Source organism: Capsicum annuum, chromosome 8 (assembly GCF_002878395.1).
Source record: "Capsicum annuum cultivar UCD-10X-F1 chromosome 8, UCD10Xv1.1, whole genome shotgun sequence".
Taxonomy (NCBI): Eukaryota; Viridiplantae; Streptophyta; class Magnoliopsida; order Solanales; family Solanaceae; genus Capsicum; species Capsicum annuum.
This window is the reverse complement of record NC_061118.1, coordinates 1,264,931-1,286,989: the sequence shown is the minus strand read 5'-3', so window position 1 is coordinate 1,286,989 and position 22,059 is coordinate 1,264,931. Positions and strand designations below refer to the sequence as shown.

At 31.7% G+C, this 22,059-nt stretch overlaps 2 protein-coding genes across 7 annotated transcripts; both read left to right on the top strand.

Annotated features, from left to right (window-relative positions):
- Positions 1-8,871: 8,871 nt before the first annotated feature.
- LOC107838795 (defensin J1-2) lies at positions 8,872-10,668 on the top strand. The gene is made up of 2 exons (NM_001398336.1): positions 8,872-8,980; positions 10,095-10,668. Exons 1-2 carry the CDS (start codon positions 8,917-8,919, stop codon positions 10,253-10,255), a joined length of 225 nt encoding a protein of 74 aa, NP_001385265.1. The 5' UTR covers positions 8,872-8,916; the 3' UTR covers positions 10,256-10,668.
- Positions 10,669-13,779: 3,111 nt separating this feature from the next.
- Positions 13,780-20,119, top strand: LOC107838794 (retrovirus-related Pol polyprotein from transposon RE2). Of its 6 annotated transcripts, none has more exons than XM_047394274.1 (3): positions 13,780-15,663; positions 16,300-16,365; positions 16,845-20,119. In XM_047394274.1, exon 3 carries the CDS (start codon positions 18,656-18,658, stop codon positions 19,922-19,924), a length of 1,269 nt encoding a protein of 422 aa, XP_047250230.1. In that variant the 5' UTR covers positions 13,780-15,663; positions 16,300-16,365; positions 16,845-18,655; the 3' UTR covers positions 19,925-20,119. The 6 variants fall into 6 exon arrangements, with proteins under 6 accessions (XP_047250230.1, XP_047250229.1, XP_047250228.1 ...); XM_047394273.1 differs by having other exon boundaries at positions 15,923-16,365; XM_047394272.1 differs by having other exon boundaries at positions 13,780-16,029.
- The last annotated feature ends 1,940 nt before the right edge of the window (positions 20,120-22,059 follow it).

Below are 22,059 nucleotides of genomic sequence, written 5' to 3'. Positions count from 1 at the left end.
GACCAAAAAAAAAAAAAAGTTAAGTCAAAGGTCGACAAATTAGAAATTTGTAAAGAACCCCTTTAATTTCTTATTTGTTTGATGATTGTTTTAAATTTTAGTATAAGATTTTTCTAGAAAAATAAAAGATTTTGCATAATAACGCGTGCAAATAATGAGTTTAAGTTTTATCGCAGAACTATGAAGCAAAACAAAAAGGATTTATAATTGTGTAATTATGAGATATAAAAATTTAAAAGTGAAAACAGATTGTCATAAGTCTATCGAACAAAACGTCATATAATTTTATTCTTCAAGCGCAATTATTGAAAGTCAATAAAGCGACTATTACTCGTAATTGGACAAAGGTAAAGAAGCGCGCAAATGAAAGTCAGAGACAAGCAAAAATATAAAAAAACAAATTTTCTATGGTGTCAAATTTTTTTGAATGAATATGCATGTATAATTTCTATTAGTTCTCAATTTAGAAATTTTATTACGTATACGCATGAATATATTTATTATGCTACAAAGATATTATATATACATGAATAAATGTACTTCACTATAATTATCATATACAAAGATTTTGGCCCATTTTATTGTGGCTTTGATTCACAAGCCCAACTAGCTAGTATCTTACACCTAGGCCCAATATGCTTGTGTCCATTGAGTTTGGCCCAAACTAAATTCAGACAGTTTGGAGTTTAATTAAAAAAAATTGATATTTTGTATAATTACTGAAAATCTCGAGAGTTGCTCTTTGGAGAGCACAATACGATGAAAGTTGTAAGCTGTGTTCGGGGGGGAGTTATTGTCTATCGTTGGCCTCTATGGTAGAATCGGTCGGGGGACCTGAGAGATGGTGGTTTACCCAGCGGCGGATGTCAGTGGTTCGAGTTCGCTTTATCTCCAACTCATGAACTTAGCCGATACAAAGCTTTATGATAGCATCCAATTTTTCAATTCGTCGGTTCGATCTATGATTCATCATTCATGGACGTTGACAAGATCCATCCATTTAGCAGCTTTCAATCTGTTGAGATAAATAATTAGCTCCCCATATATCTAACGAAGATATATTTTTTTCTGTGTACATAATCAGCTCCCGAAATATTTTTTCGATTTTGAATTTGTCGAGATACATAATTAGCTCCTGATACATCTAACGAAGATACATAATTAGTTGGAATTTTTGTAATTACTTTGTAAGAGTGGAGATTTGTGTAAATATGATAAGTTAAGGTGTATGTTTATGTTGTTTTTCCTTAAAAATTTTAATGTAATCATATGATATTCAGAATCATCGGGATATTAATGATAAGTAATACGGTAGATTTAATTAAAAATTTATATTCATAGATTATAATCGTATTCAGATTCACATCACATAAGATTCATATAAGGCAGAAAGGATATCTATACAAAGAAGTAGAATTTGGAAAAGGAATACAACTAAAATTCATTTTGATTTTGTTTTAATTGCGGAAAAGGACTACTGAAAGAAAGATGTGGTGCAATGAATGGGTCGGGGCTGCTTCTCTCATAATCAAAAATCTCGATTTAGAGTCTTAGCATGTCATACGTACTTAGTGTAGGAGAGATTATTGAAAAAAACTCGTGCAGACTTGTTCCAACGCGCTTGAAATCCCATTCCATCAAGCGTATATGTTGATTTATCGTCACTTAATTACTATCATCGGTTGTTTATAGATGGACATACAAGAAGAATCTAGTCTCTGGATTCGAATATAAGTACTAGAACTATGTAGACGGGACACAATTAAACATTAGATAAACTCATGTAGTGATAGACAGTACGAAACGTATTTAGTCGAGTCAGGGAAAGATTGTTGGGTGCGTGAATAGCGTTCGATAATAATAAGTAAAGAAAAAGGAAATACATATAAAAAGTTTAAATATTCTTTATAAAAAGGGCAGCCCGGTGCATTAAAGCTACCACTATGCGCGGTGTTTGGGGAAGGGCCCCACCACAAGGGTGTATTGTACGCAACCTTACCTTGATTTATTCTTTAATAATATGAATTCTTTTTTTAAAAAATGTACCAAGTTTAGCTCAATATCCCACTATATCAAGAATATATATATATATATATATATATATTATCCTTTGGTGTTTCTGTAATATTAAGGGTTCGTTTGGTAGCTAGTAAAGAGATAATTTGCCTATGTATTAATTTTAATATACGTTATACAATGTTTGATAGTTAGTTAGGAAGTAAGTTATCATGTATAAAATTAATACGATGTTTAGTTTGAAGTTTAGAAACTTGCATAGCTGATACATGTATAGATTATGCCGCATTTGGTATATTATCTTATGTAGAGTAGAAGATGAAATAACTAAAACCCGCATAATTAATACCTGACCGGCCGCATGACTAGTGTCTGATTTCACCAGTGACACTTCACGTTAATTGTGTTCTTCTCACCTTCCAATACATCACGTTTTCACCTCTACCCTCGTAGTCCTCATCTCCACACCCCACCCACCCCCACACCCCTATCCATCTCTACCTGCCATAATATTTTTCTAAATTACATACAAATATTTTGAGGATAATATTTTAAAACCCACTTATTTTTCTAGAAAACATTTTCTCAAAAAATATTTTTCACGAAAAGCATTTTCCTTTCATACCAAACACGCCCAAGTATGGTCATTTGGTTCACATACTAAATCATCCCTAAATTATACTTTTGAAGTTATAATCTCTGAACTAATTCATCTCAGCACTGAAATGAGATAATATAATCCCAAGTTTGATGAAATACGATGAAATATTCAGGATTAAACTTGAGATAAATATATATTATGTTTGGTTCACGATATAAATTTCTTTCAGAAAAATTTATATCATCAACTAAACGCAATATAAATTTTACCTCAAATTTAATTCTCAAATATTTCACCTTCTCCTACTTACCAAATTAACCCTTTAAAGTTTTGCATCTTCATTTTGAGTGGAATAAAGGCATAATGAGAAAAATGTTGGTACCAACTTCCAATTGCTAAATGTTAAAACCATGGAACACCACTGACATGGGTTGTGGTGCATGCTGTGGTGGGACTGTTTCACCCGTAACCAGAGGTCTCGGGTTCAAACCCTGGGTATGGAAAAAATTCTGTTGGGAGCGCTACCCTTTTAATGGGCCCTGCAACGCACGATCCGGATTAGTCAGAGTTCCAATATGGGTACCAAACACCGGGTGGGAAACTAAAAAAAAAAAAAACATGGAACACCAACAAGCACTTGTCACTTCCTAAACTTGACAAGTCTTTTCTCTCATCACATAATGTACCATACCACCAATAATTTTCTGTCAAACTAGCTAGTAGTATGCACCAATTGCTTGTTGTGTCATTTTCGACGATATTTACATCGAAGCTCGATTAATTTATATTCACATTACGTAATATCACCAATAACTTTCTGCATTAATCAGATTCACGTTAAATAATACCACTAATAACTTTTTGTGTTAATCATATTCACGTAATTAAGTAATACCATCAATAACTTTCTGCCAAGCTAGCTAGTTGTATGAACTCATAGCTTGTTGTGTCTCTTTCAAAGATATTTATATCGAAGCTTGATTAATTCAGATTCACGTTAAGTATACCACCAATAACTTTCTGCGTTAATCAGATTCACGTTAAGTAATACCACCATAACTTTTTGCCAAGCTAGCTTGTTATGTCTTTTTCGACGATATTTATATCAAAGCTCGATTAATTCAAGTTGCCGTTAAGTAATATCATCAATAACTTTCTATCAAGCTAGCTAGTTGTATGCACTCATAGCTTGATGTGTCTTTTTCAACTATATTTATATTGAAACTCAATTAATTCAGATTCACGTTAAGTTATACCGCCAATAACTTTCTGTCAAGCTAGCTAGTTGTATGCATTCATAGCTTGTTGTGACTTTTTCGGCGATATTTATATCGAAACTCGATTAATTCAAATTCACGGTAAGTAATACCATCAATAACTTTTTGCGTTAATCAGGTTTACGTTAAGTAATACCACCAATAACTTTCTGCGTTAATCAGATTCACGTCAAGTAATACCATCAATAACTTTCTGCCAAGCTAGCTAGTTGTATGCACTTATAGCTTGTTGTGACTTTTTCGATGATATTTATACCGAAACTCGATTAATTCAGGTTCATGTTAAGTAATACCACCAATAACTTTCTGCCAAGCTGCTAGTTGTATGCACTCATAGCTTGTTGTATCTTTTATGAAGATATTATATCGAAGTTCGATTAATTCAGATTAACGTTGTGTAAGATCTATTTAATGGAAAGTGTTCCTTAAGCAAAAAAAAGAATCATAGTTAGGGTTGGAAATCAGCTCTGGTTAAAGATCAAGAGATCCTACCCATCTCATCGCAATCCTTATTGATTATTATGTCTTTTTCTACTCCTCCGTTTATATTTGATTGAATTCAAAAAATAAAAATTTCAAATTAAATTATCTTTTAATATGAAAAGATATATATATATATATATATATATATTTGTTTTGCCATACTTTATGTGGCACTAACTATCTAGCCAATCTAGAAAAAAATAGTTTTTATATTTAGAAATAATTTAATTTAAAGAATTTAGTTTTATTCTCGATGGAATGATTGATAATATAACCAATTGATTAAAGGATATTTAATTATTCTATTTTAATAGGGGTACGAAAATATTGTTGGAGTAGACATTTGAGTCCAAAATAAAGAAATGGAAGTTTCAAATTTTTAATAAAACAACAATATCAAAGATTAATTTTTATTTTGGAAAAGGACACAAAGATATATCTTTGGAAAAGGACATTAAAGCAGGTAAAGTTTGTTTTCACGTAATAGAGGTATTCTAAATCATTTGTGTTTATTTATTCATTTATTTATTTATTTATTTATTTGCATATCACTCATTAGTTTTAATAAATTAGTTCTAGTATGTAGTTTTAAGATGGAAAAGAGTCACAAATATATTTAAACTTTTGAAAAATTTGTTGTAACACGCCTCAGCTTTGCGGGAGTTCTATGACCTCTCTCGACTATTTATTACTGTATTTCTATGGTATATATTTGTCCAGCTGGACCACTTCAGACCCTTACGCGCTCAATGTGCGTGTATTCACACAGTGATTTAGCTGGGCAAATATATGCTACAGAAATACGATAATAAATAGTCGAGGGGGTTCATAGGACCCCTGCAAAGTTGAGGCGTGTTACAACAAATTTCATCAAAGTTTAGGTATATTTCGAACATTTTTCCCTTTTAAAATTATTAATATCTTCTTGAAGATTAGATGAATATAAGTTTTTATCATTATGCACTTTCACAGTGGCGGAACCAAGATTTTCATTGGTTTGGGGGGGAGGGGGTCTTCAGAAGTAAACATACGAACTAGTCAAAGGGAGTTCAACATCTAATATATATACATAAAAAATATTTTTAACCATATAAAAATAATATAATTTTTCGTCGAACAGGATTCGAACGAACCCTGAATGAATGGTGGCTCCACCCCTGACCGACCACCTACCACTTCCACTACCTTCATCAATCACTATCAGAGGCGGAGCCAAAATTTCAGCTACGGGGATTCAATATTTGAAGAAAACCTAACCGAAGGGGTTCAACACCTACTATAATCATGTATAAATGATATATTTTTCCGTCAAAGGGGCCGGTGTTCGGATGAACGCCCTACCAAAGGGTTGGCTCCGCCCCTGATCACTATTGATTACCTCGATCATCGACTAGTACTATCCACCATCACTAATCACCTCTGCCGTATATAATTAGTCACTATTATCAATCATCTCCATAACTCAGATTACCTCCATCACTATCCATCGCCACCAATTTACAAAATATGGCATTTTAATGGTTCAAAATAGATAATATATATTTTATATTGTCTGCAAAGATAGGATGTATAATAAGAACAGACACAAATTCAAAATTTAGAGTTTATAATACTGAGTTCTAAATGTATAAATTATATACATTAATAAATATTTTAAGATAAATATAAAATTCAGATCAAAATTATTGAGTTACGTTGAGTCCGTATGCAATAATCCTCCACTAATTAAGGGGCAAAGTAGATTAATTAGTATAAAACGTGTAGTTGGCAAGTTAGATAAGAATAAATTAATATGATTAGTCAAAATTATTTGTTAAGATTGTCTTATTGGAATTCCTTTTTTTTTTTTTTTTTGAAAAAAATTCAAAATCAGGTAGAACATTAATTGAAAGGACATAAATAATAAGATAAAATGATATTTACATCATTAAATCACTTTATTTAACAAAAGTCAATTAAGTAACACCCTTTTAAAAAAAATTACACTTATAGCTATGTCAATTTTTATTCTTACAGTGTATATTTATAACATTACTCAATTCGAAATAGAAATTGATACAAAATCACATACATTGAAAGAAAAACGTTAATATGTTCTTCATCTATTAAAAATATTCCTGATGAAGTGTTAAGCGGTACGAGTCGATATTTTTTTTTTAATATCTATGAGTCATTTATCATACGCTAAATATAAAGCATTCAAAATATGTTATGTTCTTGATTATTTTTTTTTTTGTGTTTTTACTTTTATATATTTTGAATTTTTTTTATAGTAAAAAATTAATTATGTCACCAATTATAACATGTTAATTTATTTGTATTAATAATACAAAAATTCTTTATATTATTGGATTATATTTCATGGAGTCAACGTTATTGAAATATGAAAATAAACCATGATATTTATTATATTCCCTCTTCATGTGTGGACAAAATCTATTATAAAGAAAAGTAAGAACAATAATAGATGTTTCTTTGTCTTTTTTTTCATTAGTTTTTTGCACCACACAAATTTGGATATTTGAAACACATGGTAGTGTTAAAAAGTAGTGATCTATAATACTTTTCATTTTAATGTGTTGAAAAAAAAAAAGATAGTTAGTATTTTTATAATTTTAAATTAGAGCTATGAAAATAGAAAAACTCATAAGTAAATTTTGTAATACGTAAATTTAAATTAATTATCAGATTTCAATGCGAGTATCAGATACAAATGCTCTCACGCTTTCAAAAAGTAGTGATCTCCAATACATTCATTTTAATATGTAAAAGAAAAAAAATTAATGGATCATGGTGAGATAGTTAATTAGAATCCCTTCACTTTTAATAAGAAATCTCAAATTTAAAGCTTGAAAATAAGTTTTTTAAAAAAACTCTTTCTAAAAATGTTGTCCCCATAAATAAGTAATACAATATGTGAATTCAGATTAACGATCGAATTACAATATAAATATTATCAGATTACAATACGAATATCGAATATGCTCTCACTTTCAAGAACTAGAACTCACCAACTCATATACGCAATTAAGGGCCCTTTTACTATCTCCGTCTAATAATAATTATTCATTATTGATTTAAAATAAATAGCAAAAGTAATTTTATTATATTATCCTTTGAATTTAATAAAATAAGTAAAAAAGAATAAATTATTCATTAATTTTTTAAGATGAATGAATATTATTATATATTTATTTTAGATATAATGGACAAATATTATTAAACGAATGAGTACAAAGCTAGAAAATGCTAGCAACCTTCATGTTTTCTTTTTAGTAATTCTTTTTCTTTCTTTTAATTTTTTTTTTCATTTACTTTTTAGATTTAGAGCAAGAATGTGCTAGAATATATTCCTTTTCAAAAAGAATGATATCACTTTGTCATCTCCATATAAAAAAGTACGTACTTTTAAATTTTATTAGGGTGGTTGGGTATGAACAGAAGAAAATAAGTTATTTCACTTTCAAAGAGATAGAAATTATCAATAAATAAATTCGTGGTTAATTTCAATTTTTTTAGTGACTTATATATATATATATATATATTTGATCAGTAAGCAGAAAAAATACCATGCAAAAATATTTATATATAATTTAGACAAACACTACGCGATTGGATAGAGTGTATTAGAGGGATTGAGAATTAGGAGACAATCGTCGTGAAATATCTAATGAAACTTATTAGACCTACTTTAATTTGCAAAAAAAAATAAAAATTATTTCGCTATTTTTTAAAGATCTATTTATAAATATTTTTCATAATATTTTAATTAATCAAACATGAAAAAAAATTAAAAATATTTTTATGCTACTAAACACACCTTTTTTTATAATCACACAAATGTTGTAGTATATTCAAAATCAATGTCGCTTCGAATCTCCTAAATTGATATTGCACTAATATCGAATCCTTCAAAAACATACTAATTTTAAAGGATCCAACATGCACGATCATCATTTTAAACAGTTCAAACAATATAATTTAAAATTATAATTTTATTTTTTTTCTTAAGTTTGATGTTCAGTCGAACTGCGTCCCATAAATTGAGATCACACAAATACAACTATAAAAAATATGAAAAGATATGTTAAAAAAAAAAAAAAAAAAAAAAAAAGCTAGAGGGGGCCAAAGATTAGTGGACATTGAGTGTTTATGACTTGTTACAGATAGAAAGATAATGTGCACATTTTTTTTATTTTAAAAAAAAATACTTTTAACTTTTTTTCTTTCTAGATTATGCAAAGTAATACATCTCACTATCAGTGACGGAGACTGAATTTTCACTAAAAAAAAATTAAAATCTGAAAAGTTAAACACAAGAACTAGTCGAGAGAAATTAAATATCTAATATATATATAAAAATAATTTTAATTATATATGAATAATATCATTTTCATCGTAAAAGTTTTGAATGAACCCTGACTCCAAGCTGGCCCGCCCTACTCAACAATTTTTGCTACTATAAATTAGACCTATTTGCTAATATTTTCATTCACTCTTCACTACATAAAATAAAAATAAAAGAAGAGATATACTAATATGGCTGGTTTTTCCAAAGTTATTGCAACTATTTTCCTTATGATGATGTTGGTTTTTGCTACTGGTAATTCATTTTCTTTTCTTTAATTTCATGTTTGGTTCTTGATATATATATATAAAAAAGATATTAATTCTTGTATAATTTGAAAAAAAAAAATTAACTTTATAAGTTCATAAGTTTTATAGTCACACAAATATTATGACATGTTTATCATTATAAGTTTCAAATATTATATAGTTACATAAATATTAAGACATATTTAAAATTGCAAGTTGTAAAGGCCTTTTATTTTTCTGAATTTATCGTTTTCAATTCAAATTATATAAAAGTATGGAATAAGAAAAAACTTGTACTGATATATAGTAAGATTATACATATTTTTCAAACTATTTGTTAGAGTTTTCAAACTATTTGTTAGAGTTATGATTATTTCATTTAAAAGTTTAAACGGTTAGAGCGAACACTTATATTAAAATAATTGTATATTCTTCTCGTATGCGACTTCACATGCGGATACGTTCCTTTTTCATGAGCCAAGCACGTGAAATTTCTCTTTGATAATGGATAACGGTGAGATTCTAACCTACGACCTATGCTTGGTCCTTACCGACCATATTGAAACGTGCAGTTATATCATTTAAAAGTTTAAATTATATAAGAATGAATATACACTTATATTTATTTAGTTATATATTCTTCGCTCGAACATACACTAGTGACTCTAGATTCTGAATTTGCCTCTAAAATTTACACACCTAATAGTTCATGTATAATTCTTTTTTATGAGCCAAACACGTGAAGTTTTTCTTTGATAATAGATAATAGTGCGATTCTAAGCCTCAGGGGCGGAGCCACCTTTGGACAAGGGGGTTCATCCGAATCTCCTTTCGGTGAAAAATTATATTATTTATGCATGATTAAAATTATTTTTTATGTATCTATAGTAGATGTCGAACCTCCTTCGGCTAGTTCGTATGTTCACTTCTGAACCCCCTTAGTGAAAATCCTAGCTCCACCACTGTTGATCCTCGACTAGTATGTTAAAACGTGCAATCATTTCATTTAAAAGTTTAAATTGTAAAAAGAAACACGCTCATATTCACTTAATTACATATTCTTTGCTCGACTGCTACTGACTCTAGATCCTGAATTTGCCTGCACGTTAATAATTGTACAGGGATGGTCGCGGAGGCAAGGACTTGTGAGTCGCAGAGCCATAGGTTCAAGGGTTTGTGCTTCAGTAAGAGCAACTGTGGTTCCGTTTGCCACACCGAGGGCTTTAACGGAGGCCACTGCCGTGGCTTTCGCCGCCGTTGCTTCTGCACTCGACACTGTTAAATTAATATCATTAATTAACTTTCTGGATCGATGTTGATGTTTTTTATATGAGGGTTTTTGGTGTGCAATATGAATTAATGTCATTAATAAACTTTCTGGATCGAGGTTGATGTTTTTTATATGAGGGTTTTTGGTGTGTAATGTGAATTAATATCATTAATTAACTTTCTAGATCGACGTTGGTGTTGACTGTGAATGTTTTTTATGTGTAATATGAATTATAATGTCATAAAATAAGAGTTGGTTAATGACTATTTTAACCTCAAGAAATAGAATTGTTTTGTTCTATTTTCTTGGGAGTTGGTGTGTTGTTATGGTTAATATTGTTGGCTATTTTTTTATTGCAAATTTCTTTAATATTGTGAGAATTTAAAATTTATGAGTTTTTAATAAATTTATCGACCTTTTTAGTTATTGATTTGTAATCAAATATTTATGCGTATTTAGTTTATTACCTATTACAAATACAAGAGCTAAGCAAAAATTACTGAATTTGTAGCTCTCCCCAATGGCGGCGCCAGAAATTTTATTAAGAACATCGAAATACAAAAAAGAAAATGCGCGAAAAAACCTCTAAAATAAATTTTACTAATGAAAGTAGAATTAAATATTGTATCTGCTTTAAAAACACATACATACACACACACATATATATATATATATACACGTAGTTGATCGCACATACATACATATACATTTATAATTAGATACATGCAATTTCAGTTAGAATGAGATATCGTATACACACAAATACAATATATTCCTGAAATTAAAAAGTTACTACTTATAAAATATTAAGTTGTATCTATTAACAAGGGGTTAAGTTCAGAAATGACCCTAAAATGGGTTGATTTTGATATTTTGTCGCCCATAAAAAAGTCTTACAAAAATAGCCTCCACGAGGGGTGGTCTTAAGTTTTTAGCCCCTCTAATATTTATGACATTTCAAGAGATATGAACTAGCATAAATTGATAGACCAAAAGTTTTGTCTTATAGGAAAACATTAGAACTTAGATATGTTGTCCATAAGGCAGGCGTTCTAACTCTTACACATAAGGCACACAAGTTTTTAGGGGCGGACCTATGTAGGATTTTGGGGTGCTCCGGCCCCACTAAACTCGATACAGAATAGGTATAATTACATAGAAAATATAGAAAAATAGGTATAAAGTATATAAAAGCACCCACTATAATAAAAAGTTGGGTGGGTGCATTGACATTTAGGTTGATCTTAAGGTGCTTCATTGGAAGGATGTCTCGGGTTCGAACCTCATTTAAATGATTTTTTTCTTTTTTTGGTTTTTAAAATTTTTAAGCACCCACTATCCTTAAATCTTGCGTCCGCCACTGCAAGTTTCACCTCATAAACAAACATAAGAACTTATTTAGAGTGGACAAAAATCAAGACGGCATCACACTTTGGAGTATAACGATTCAAGATCAGATATTTGAGGAACAAAAATTCAATATCGAACACTTTGAGGGACACTGGATGTAATTTCATAGTAAGTTAGTCCAAAGGCCCAATTCAAATAGTCCATTATTGATTACTCCTAAGCCCATTTGGAAGAAGTGAAGTAGTATACAAATGAGTTCCTTTTTATCTTGTTGGGACTTTTAACTATGTGGCATGTCCTTTTTGCTGATTGGGAAAAAAATGCCCAATTGGATCAAAATTTGGGGGGTTTAGGGGCCTGATAGGTACAAGCCTTAGTTGAGAGGTCTAAGTGAATTTACGAAACAAGTTTAAGGGCTTGTCGATGGGTTTAATTTATTACATGAGTTTTCAACTTGTTATGTTTGATAAGAACCAAATTATATATAATACTATGTTCAATTAAAATAAGTTAGTTTTTCTTCAGAATGACTTAGTTGGTTTAAAGGATGGTTATCCATACGTATGACCTGGGTTCGATTCCCCCTAAATGCCTTTTGAGTCGAGCCTGTCGCACAGAACTTGCCTTGTGCGGTTTACATCTTCTGTGTGGTTTGCCAGCTATTACACAATTGAGGATTTATTCGGTGCGCACAAAGTGCTATGATGAGATAGTTGATGGACCAATTTGCACAACCTGTTCTAAAAAAATATTATGCCACTCTGAACGGAGTGACGGTCCAATGTGCCTCATTGAAGGGCGGACGGTCCAATTTAAATGTAACATGTCACTTTGAACGGAGTAACGATGTAACGTGTCTCATTAAAGGGCAGGCGATTCAATTTAAACGTAACATGCCACTTTGAACGGAGTGACGGTCCAACGTGTCTCAATTAAGGGCGGACGATCCAATTTAAATGTAACATGCCACTTTGAATGGAGTGACGGTCCTTGAATCGAGGGTTTATCCGGTTGCACAAAGTGCTCACCACAGAGTGCTCACTGAAAAGTAAAGGTTGTGACAGAGATTGTAGCGACTGTAGTCGTACACACACATATATATATGTCCGGTGCGCACAAAGTGCTCACCAAAGAATAGAGATTGTGACAAAGATTGTAGCGACCACATATATATATGTATATGTATATTCGACCACCTTTTTTTTTTTTATGTGCATGCAAGTTTAAAGAGCTCTATATATATTTAGCTGCCTTCTTTATATGCATGCAATGTACCTATCAATTTCAAGTGGCTGCATACAACATTACAACTACAACTTTCATTTTATAACATACAATAATTAGTAAGTAAGATAATGTAGATAATTAAGGGATAAGAAGAATATTTTAACATAAGGAAGACAAAAGATTAAGGATTACGGCACTTTTGAAAGTTAAGTTCATAGGTTTTAATTTATTTATCTAGTTTTGATTTGTTACGAAGCTTCAGAAAGCAAAAGAAGACTTAAATTTGTGTTTATAAACTATGACGATTTTTTACATTAATACGACAGTTAGAATTTACGAAGACAAAATTCTCCGCATGCATCTTTCTATCTTGTGAGGATTTTCGATGATCAATAACACAAAGTCATGTATAATTTCTGAGTCTATTTTTGCAAAAGAAAATTAACTCATAAGTCTCCTAACTAATATTCTATGGTCCAATGCTACAAGAATAAATAAAATCAAGTGATCGTGACTTGCTACAAGAATCTTCGCTCGTTTGATCTCCCATGCATGTTAATTTAAAAGGTAGATTCTCCAAGTTCAACTGATGGTGTGACATGAGTATTTAATATAACAGCAGATCAAGTAGTAAAATCTCGCAAGTAAAGTATGGAAAGGGTAAAATATATATAGGTCTTACTACTACCTCGGGAGGTAGAGAGGCAGCTTTCGGAAGACCCTCGACTCACTTGTGGGATTTAATAGGACATGAAATTTAAACTTAAAAAATGAATGTTTTTTGGAATTTGTAATCCAAAAGTAAGGGAACCAAGAGTGTCATTGTCCCTAAACGTATACCATAGACTATACAATAATAATAATAATAATTTATAATAATAATAATAGCAAAGGTGGATGCATGTAACATGCTAATGTCGATATTTGATTCATCTAAATTCAATATTTTTGATTGAGCTCATATATTTATATGTAAAATTACTCCATGACTATTACAACAAATAGTAATATTAAAGTAAAAATTTAATTAAATTCTGAATTTACTTCTGACATTTTACGTTGATATACAGATATGATGGCGGAGGCAAAGATCTGCGAGGCGTTGAGCGGCAACTTCAAGGGGTTGTGCCTTAGTAGCCGCGATTGTGGTAATGTTTGCCGTAGAGAGGGATTTACCAGTGGCGTTTGCCGCGGATTTCCTCTTAAATGCTTCTGCAGGAAGCCCGGTGCTTAATTAACTCTCGAGAGGTGAAAGTCTGGACGGATAGATTGAAATTTTTTTTTACTATGAATTAATTGTTTTTTTTTTTTTTTTTTTTTATAGTTTGTTGTTGTGCTTTTATTTGTCACGAAATAAGATCATTTGGATTAATGGTTGCTATGGTAAAAAAGTTGTTGTCAACTTTTGATTGTAAGTTTCTTTTTCGTTTGGAAAATTATAAAAATAATCAATTGTCTTAAAAAGAGCTTAGTCCCCCTCCAAAGCAACATAATCAATTTAGTAGATCGTCACGAGCGGATTCAAGAAATTTCGCTCAAAACGCATTCAAACAAACATCTACATCTCCTCACCTATCTATAGGCTAACACAAACGAAAAATCACAAAATAAATCCTCAATTCTCCCTATTTCACTCATGTCTTAAAAAAGTTTCGTCCGCTACAACTCAATTCATTTACAAGATCGTCACGAGCGGACCCAAGAAGTTTCACTCAAAACGCATTCGGACCCAAGATTACAGGCAGAATATGATGCAACTTCAACTCACCGAGAATATAATTCTTGATAAGAAAATGTGATGGTCTAAGTTTCTAGGTAGCATATGATGCAACTTCAACTCACCGAGAATATGATTCTTGATAAGAAAATGTGATGGTTGAAGATTATAGGCAGCATATGATGCAACTTCAACTCTTTTTCAACGTTCATTCAGCTGAGGACCTATCTGCATCAATTTCATTATAATCTCAAGATAAAAGTAAGATCTGCATTCTGCACTCTCCAAACGTCTCCAACCAAACTGTACTGAGTTTATGGTTGTTGAGTTATTTGATACGACGAGTAGGAAGCATGTTAATTAACTATGATTAATTCTAAAAAAATTACACGTGTTAACTTATATTATGTATTGATTGATTTGATGTAAATATAAAATGTGAACACTTTTTAGCCTTAGATATTGGTGGAATTTTCTAATTTAGGTGAATATTTTTTTAAGTCTACAGAATATTTTTTAGTGTACAAAATATATTTTCTTAGTACTCTAGAGATTATTTTCCTTTTTGGGTGTATGTAATGTTTTATTTTCTTTAATTGTTAAGGTTTAGGGTTTAACCACTTGTATAAATAGAGGTGTTTGTACAGTTATTATTCATTCAAGAATACACAAAGTAATTCTTTCAGATATTGTCTTATTTCTTTACTTATTTTTACATGGTATCAAGAGCAGTGTTATTTTCATATAACTATTTCTGAATTTTTTTCTCTCTTTCATTTAGTATTCATATTTCTGTGTTGTTTTTTTTCCCTCTTTCGTTTAGTATTCATCTTCTTTTTTCTCTTATTAACTAAAATGGGTGAAGTTCAAGATCTTCCAATCCAAACTACTGAAAAAAGTGATGGAATCCTTGCAATTAATGCAGTTGATTCGTCACATGCTTACTACATACACCCTTCTGATCATCCCGACATGAACCTTGTCTCCACCATCTTTGATGGAAGGAGTTATGGTGGCTGGAGAAGGGTAGTTATGATTGCACTTTCAGCCAAGAACAAACTAGGATTCATTGATGGATCTCTAGTTGTTCCTACTAATACAAATCTTCAGACAGTCTATGCAAGATGTAATAACATGGTCTTGTCTTGGCTCTTGAATTCTCTATCAAAGAAAATTGCTGAATCTGTTCTATATTCCAAAAGTTCCAAAGTCTTATGATCCAATCTAGAAGATAGATTTGGCCAGGCCAATGGAGCAAAATTATTTCAATTACAGAAGGATTTAAATACTGTAGTTCAAGGAAATTCAAGTATTTCTACTTATTTCACTAAAATGAAAAGTCTATGAGATGAGTTAGATGCTCTTAACACCTTTTTTGCTTGTAGTTGTGAGTGTGAATGTGGTGCAAAAGAAAAGGGAGAAAAAGCCCATCAAGATGAGAGGCTGCTCCAATTTCTCATGGGTCTGAATGAATCCTTCGTAGGGGTTAGAAGTAATATTCTGTTGTCTTCTCCTCTCCCTAATATTGGTCAGGCATATTCCCTTGTGATTCAAGATGAAAAACAGAGAGAAATTCATGCTACTCCTGCTTACCCAGGAGAATCAACTTCTTTTCTTGTTGGTAATGGAGATGGAAGAAAGTTTGATGAGTATAAAACTTAACAAGGCAATCTCATTAAGAAAAATAACTTGACATGTAACTATAGCAAGAAAGTAGGTCACACTATTGATCAGTGTTACAAAATTCATGGATTTCCTGCAGATTTCAAGTTTACCAAGACCAAAAGGTACCAAAAAGGAGCTGTGATTAACAATGTTTTTGGAACAGGTGAAGAAAATTTGCAGAAATTAAATAATAGTGCAGATAGTATGTCACTTAGTCAAGAAAATGTTGCACAACTCATGCAGCTTTTGCAAAAAATGAATCAAAAAAATTCAGGAATCACTGATGTGTCTGCTAATCTCACTTGAGTTGGTATGACAAAATTTTTCAATTCATATGCTTGCTCGTTTAAAGTTGAAAATGATTCTTGGATTATGGATAGTGAAGCCTCTGAGCACATGACTTTCACTAAAAGTCGCTTTTCTAATTTAAGTCCTCTGTCCAAACCTATCATGGTTACTTTTCCTAATTCCCATAAAGTGAAAGTAACTCATTCTGGATCTGTATATCTTTTAAGTAGTCTACTACAACATAATGTCTTTTACATTCCTTCTTTCAAAATCAATCTTCTTTCTATTCACAAATTGTGTAAACAATTTCAAAAATTCATACTTTTCACTCCTAATACTTGTTTCATGTTGCAGGGCCCTTCACTGAAGAGCCCTCTGGTGCTTGGTAGAGAACAAGGAGGTCTATATGTGTTCAAGTCAACTCAATCAACAGTTTCCACAAAGAATCAATCAGCAGAGTCTACAGAAAGTTTATCTAATTTTAGCTCTAATAGTTTGTCCTTTTCAAATTCAGTAGCTAATGTCTTTACTTCTTATTTGAGTTTCTTTGATTCCAATGTAAAAGAAAGACTATGGCATTATAGGTTAGGTCATATGCCATTGAGTAATATGAAGAAGATTGTTTCAGTTTCTTCATCTTGTTCAAAATTTTCTTCTCCTTGTGCTATTTGTCCAATGACTAGACAATCAAAGTTACCTTTTTCTAAAAGTGTTATTTCCACTAAAGCAATTTTTGATTTAATACATGTGGATACCTGGGGACCTTATAAAACCACCACACATGATGGTTTTAGGTGTTTTTTTAATAATTGTTGATGGTTTTAGTAGAGCCACTTGGACTCATCTTCTTAGCACTAAATCAAATATTTTTTCCATTTTACAATCATTTCTTTCCATGGTAGAAAGACAATTCAATACCAACGTTAAAATAATCAGAACAGACAATGCTTTTGAATTAGGAAGTGGTAAAATACAATCTGATTTTTTTTCTTAAAAAAGGAATCATTCACCAAACTACTTGTGTTTACACTCCACAACAAAATAGAATAGTAGAGAGAAAACACAAACACTTACTAGAAACATCAAGGGCTTTACTATATCAATCTCATTTACCTATTATTTATTGGGGAGAATACTTGTTAACAGCAACTTACCTTATAAATAGATTTCCTTCCTCAATCTTACAACATAAGTCACCTTTTGAAGTTCTTTTTAAATCTAAACCTATTTATTCAAATCTCAAATGTTTTGGTTGCCCATGTTTTTTTCACCTTATCTAATCATAGAACAAAGTTTGATCCAAGGGCTTTGCCTTGTGTATTCTTAGGGTATCCTTATGAAAAAAAAAGGAATATAAGGTAATGAATCTCAAAACAAAGAATATTTTTATTTCTAGAGATGTGATTTTTCATGAAGAGTATTTTTCTTTTTTGGATAAGTCAAATATTTCTCAAAAATTATTTCCTGTCACTATTTCTTCTTCATCAAATTTTGATATTCCTAATGCGCCTACAAGCTCTAATTTTCCTTTATATCTATCAGAACCAGAATCTGATTATCTTACTTCATCTTCTACTTTTTCAATTACTGATCCTATTATGCCAACTTCGGATTCCAATAAGTCAGTTCCTCATTCTCCAGTCTCTGTTTCATCTCCTTCTCCTACTTCTATCGAAGATTGCACTTCTCCTCGTCCAAATCAAATCTTGGACACCGTGCTTAGGAAATCATCTAGGATAACTAAAACACCATCTTATCTTCAGGATTATGTTTGCAATGCTCTTCAATTCACAGATGTAAGTTCTATATGTTTTCTTAGTCCTGTGACCCCTATTTCTTTTTCTTTTAAAGAATTGTCTTCTCCTAACCAAGTCATGCTCAACTCCGTTTCTAGTATTCATGAACCTGTTAACTATGAACAGACAGTATATATTCCAGCATGGCAAGAAGCTATGGATAAGGAATTAGCAGCTCTAGAATTGAATAAAACTTGGAATGTTGTTGTTTTACCTTAAGAAAAGAAAGCATTGCCCTGTAAATGGGTTTATAAGATCAAACAACATTCAGATGGGAGTATTGAAAGGTATAAGGCCCGATTAATTATTAGCGGTGATATACAAAAAGAGGGAGTAAATTACAATGAAATATTTTCACTGGTGGTAAAAATGACTACTGTGAGATGCATACTTGCTATTGCTGTGAAAAAAGGATGGGGTCTTTTTCAGTTGGATGTTAATAACGCCTTTTTACATAGGGATCTTAATGAAGAAGTATATATGAAATTCCCTACTGGGATTACTCCACCTTCACCTAACCATGTTTGTTTGTTGAAAAAGTCTATTTATGGACTTAAACAAACATCTAGACAGTGGTACTCAAGGCTTACTACAACATTCAACTTCAAAGGATTCAGTCATTTTTTAAATGACTACTCTTTATTTTTTAAGAAATCAAATAATTCAATTTCTATTGTTGCAGTTTATGTCGATGAAATACTATTAACAGAAAATGATGAAGCAGAATTACCGGCTTTGAAAATCTTCTTAGATGCCGAGTTCAAGATTAAAGATCTAGAAAATTTGCATTTTTTTCTGGGTTTAGAAGTCATCAGAGAAACACATGGATTGATTCTATCTCAACATAAGTTTATTATGAATTTGTTGATAGAATTTGATTCTTTACATCTTTCTCCTGTTTCTACACCATTGAACCCTTCTATCAAATTAGAGGCAGATGAGGGAATTCCAATCAAAGACCCAACGTTGTACAGACATTTACTTAGAAAACTGAATTACCTGACTCACACAAGGCTAGATTTTTCATTCACCATCCAGCATCTCAGTCAATATATGCAGGATCCACGAGTTTCCCATTTTAATGCGGCTTTGCGAGTTCTTCGTTATTTATTGAAGGATCCTGGTTTTGGTCTTTTTATGTCCAGTTCTTCATTATTTCAACTACTTATTTTTTGCGATCCTGATTGGGGTACTTGTCCTGATTCTCGAAAATCAATTAGCGAATTTTATATCTCTCTTGGCTCTTTTCCTATCTCGTGGAAATCAAAGAAACAAGCTTCAATCTCACTCAGTTCAGTTGAAGCCGAGTATAGATCGATGAGACGAGTAGTAGACGAACTGACCTGGTTGGTGCGTTTATTCGAAGATCTTTCTGTTCCAATCTCCTTGTCGGTACCTCTTCACTCTGATAGTCTAGCTGTCATTCATATCGCAAAGAATCTTTTTTTTCACGAACGAACGAAGCATATCGAAATTGATTGTCACTTCATCCATCAACAGTATCTTGCGGGGTTCATTTCCTTGTCATTTGTGAATTCATCTTCGCAGCTAGCCGATATCTTCACCAAATCATTGACGGGACCTGTGCATCATCAACTCCTTGGCAAGTTGGATGTTTCTTCCTCACCTCCAACTTGAGGGGGGAAGGGGGTGTTGGAATTTTCTAATTTAGGTGACATTTTCTTTAAATCTACAGAATATTTTTTAGTGTACAAAATATATTTTCATAGTCCTCTAGAGATTATTTTCTTTTTGGGTGTAAGTAATATTTTATTTTCTTTAATTGTTAAGTTTTAAGGTTTAACCACTTATATAAATAGAGGTGTTTGTACAGTTATTATTCATTCAAGAATACACAAAGTAATTCTTTCACATATTGTCTTATTTCTTCACTTATTTTTACAGTTATGTCCCTATATTTTATTCATTTTTATTAATTTTTCCCACTCTTCCTAGGATATGATTTCATATTATCATTCTTTCCTAAATAATATTGATGTTGACAATATTGTTAGTTTATAAGAAACTTTGAGAATCAAAATTAAAACAAAGAACTAGACTTTTCTAAAATTGACAACACAACATTATCAAAAAACAAAATTAATACTTCTTTTGTTTTACTTACTCATCTTTTAAATTCCTCCGTTTTTAAATAAGTGTTTCATTTTTCTAGAAAATTAAGTGTTTCTACTTATTCTTAATAAATATTTTGAAAAAAAATATAGTAACTAATGTTTTTTTAGTTATGTAAACTCTCTTTATTTAAAGAAAGATACAACTGGAAGAACATTATTAACGTCTTCTTAAAAAAAGGACAGCCCGGTACACTGAAGCTATCGCCATGCGCGGTGTCCGGAGAAGGGCCCCATCACAAGGGTGTATCGTATGCAGCCTTACCTAACATTTCTACTAGAGTAATTTTTATATTTAATACTTAGTTATTTACATATGTCTTCTTGGTTCTGCTCATGACGACCTACTAAATGAATTGTGTTGTCTTGAAGGACGGACGAAGATCTTTTTAGAACATATGAATGAAATAGCAAGAAGTGAATTTTTTAATGTTTTTTTCTGAGTCATGGCTTCGTGGGGTTGTGGGTGTCCGAGTATATTTTGGGTGAAACTTCTTAAATCCACTCATAACGATCTATTAAATGAATTATGTTGTTTTGGCGAGATGGTCGGAGTTTGGTTAACATTGTTTGAGCTTGTAAAAGTAAATTATTTAAGACGGGAAAAGGTATTATGTAAAATGAAGTAATACATAGGAGTAATTATTATGTTGGGACCTTCAATGTGTTGGGATCTAAAGAAATGACTTTACCGATTAAGTTGACCAAGATACTAAAAAGATGACCATTTTTTACATTAATATGACAGTTAGGATTTACAAAGAAAAAGTTCTCCGCATGCATTTTCTATCTTGTGAGGATTTTTGATGATCAATAAGGCAACTCAAGCTCATAAGCTACCTTTCAAAAATGGTTCAAGATTCTATATGGGCAAACATAGCGAGGATTGAATTTTCCCTTCTTGCCAAATCTCTTCACTCCCTTCATAGGTGAAATATTCAAATAAACCAGATCACCAACCTCAAACTCAATATCTCTTGTTCCCATACCTGCATTAGATTTCTGACGGCTTTGGGTTGTCTTCAGTCTTTCCCGAATCAGCTGAACCTTCTCCATTGCCCCAAACACTGAATCTGGCTCTATCAAAGCAGCCTCACCTACCTCAAACCAACCAATAGGAGATCTATATCTCCTTCCATAAAGAACCTCAAACGGAGCCATTTAAATATTTGAGTGATAACTATTGTTGTAAACAAACTCAATCAAAGGTAAGTGGTCATCCCACCTACCTTTAAAGTTAATAACGCAGGCCCTTAACATGTCCTCCAAAGTCTGAATGGTTTGTTATGCCTGACTGTCTGAGGATGAAAAGTCGTATTGAGATGAACTTAAGTATCAAGACCCTTCTGAAAAGCCTTCCAAAAGTGAGAGGTAAACTGTGTAACTCTAACAGAAATGATAGACAACGGGATCCTGTGCAACTTAACCAACTCTCTGAGATAGAGTCTAGCATAATCCTTGGTTGAATACGACGTATGAACTGGCAAGAAATAAGCTAATTTGATCATTCTATCTACAACGACCCAAATTGAATGATCATGCTGACAACGCGGACGAGGCAACCCTATCACACAATTCATGTCCACCACTCCCCACCTCCATGTGGAGATGCTAAACTCCTGCAATGTACCACTAGGCCTT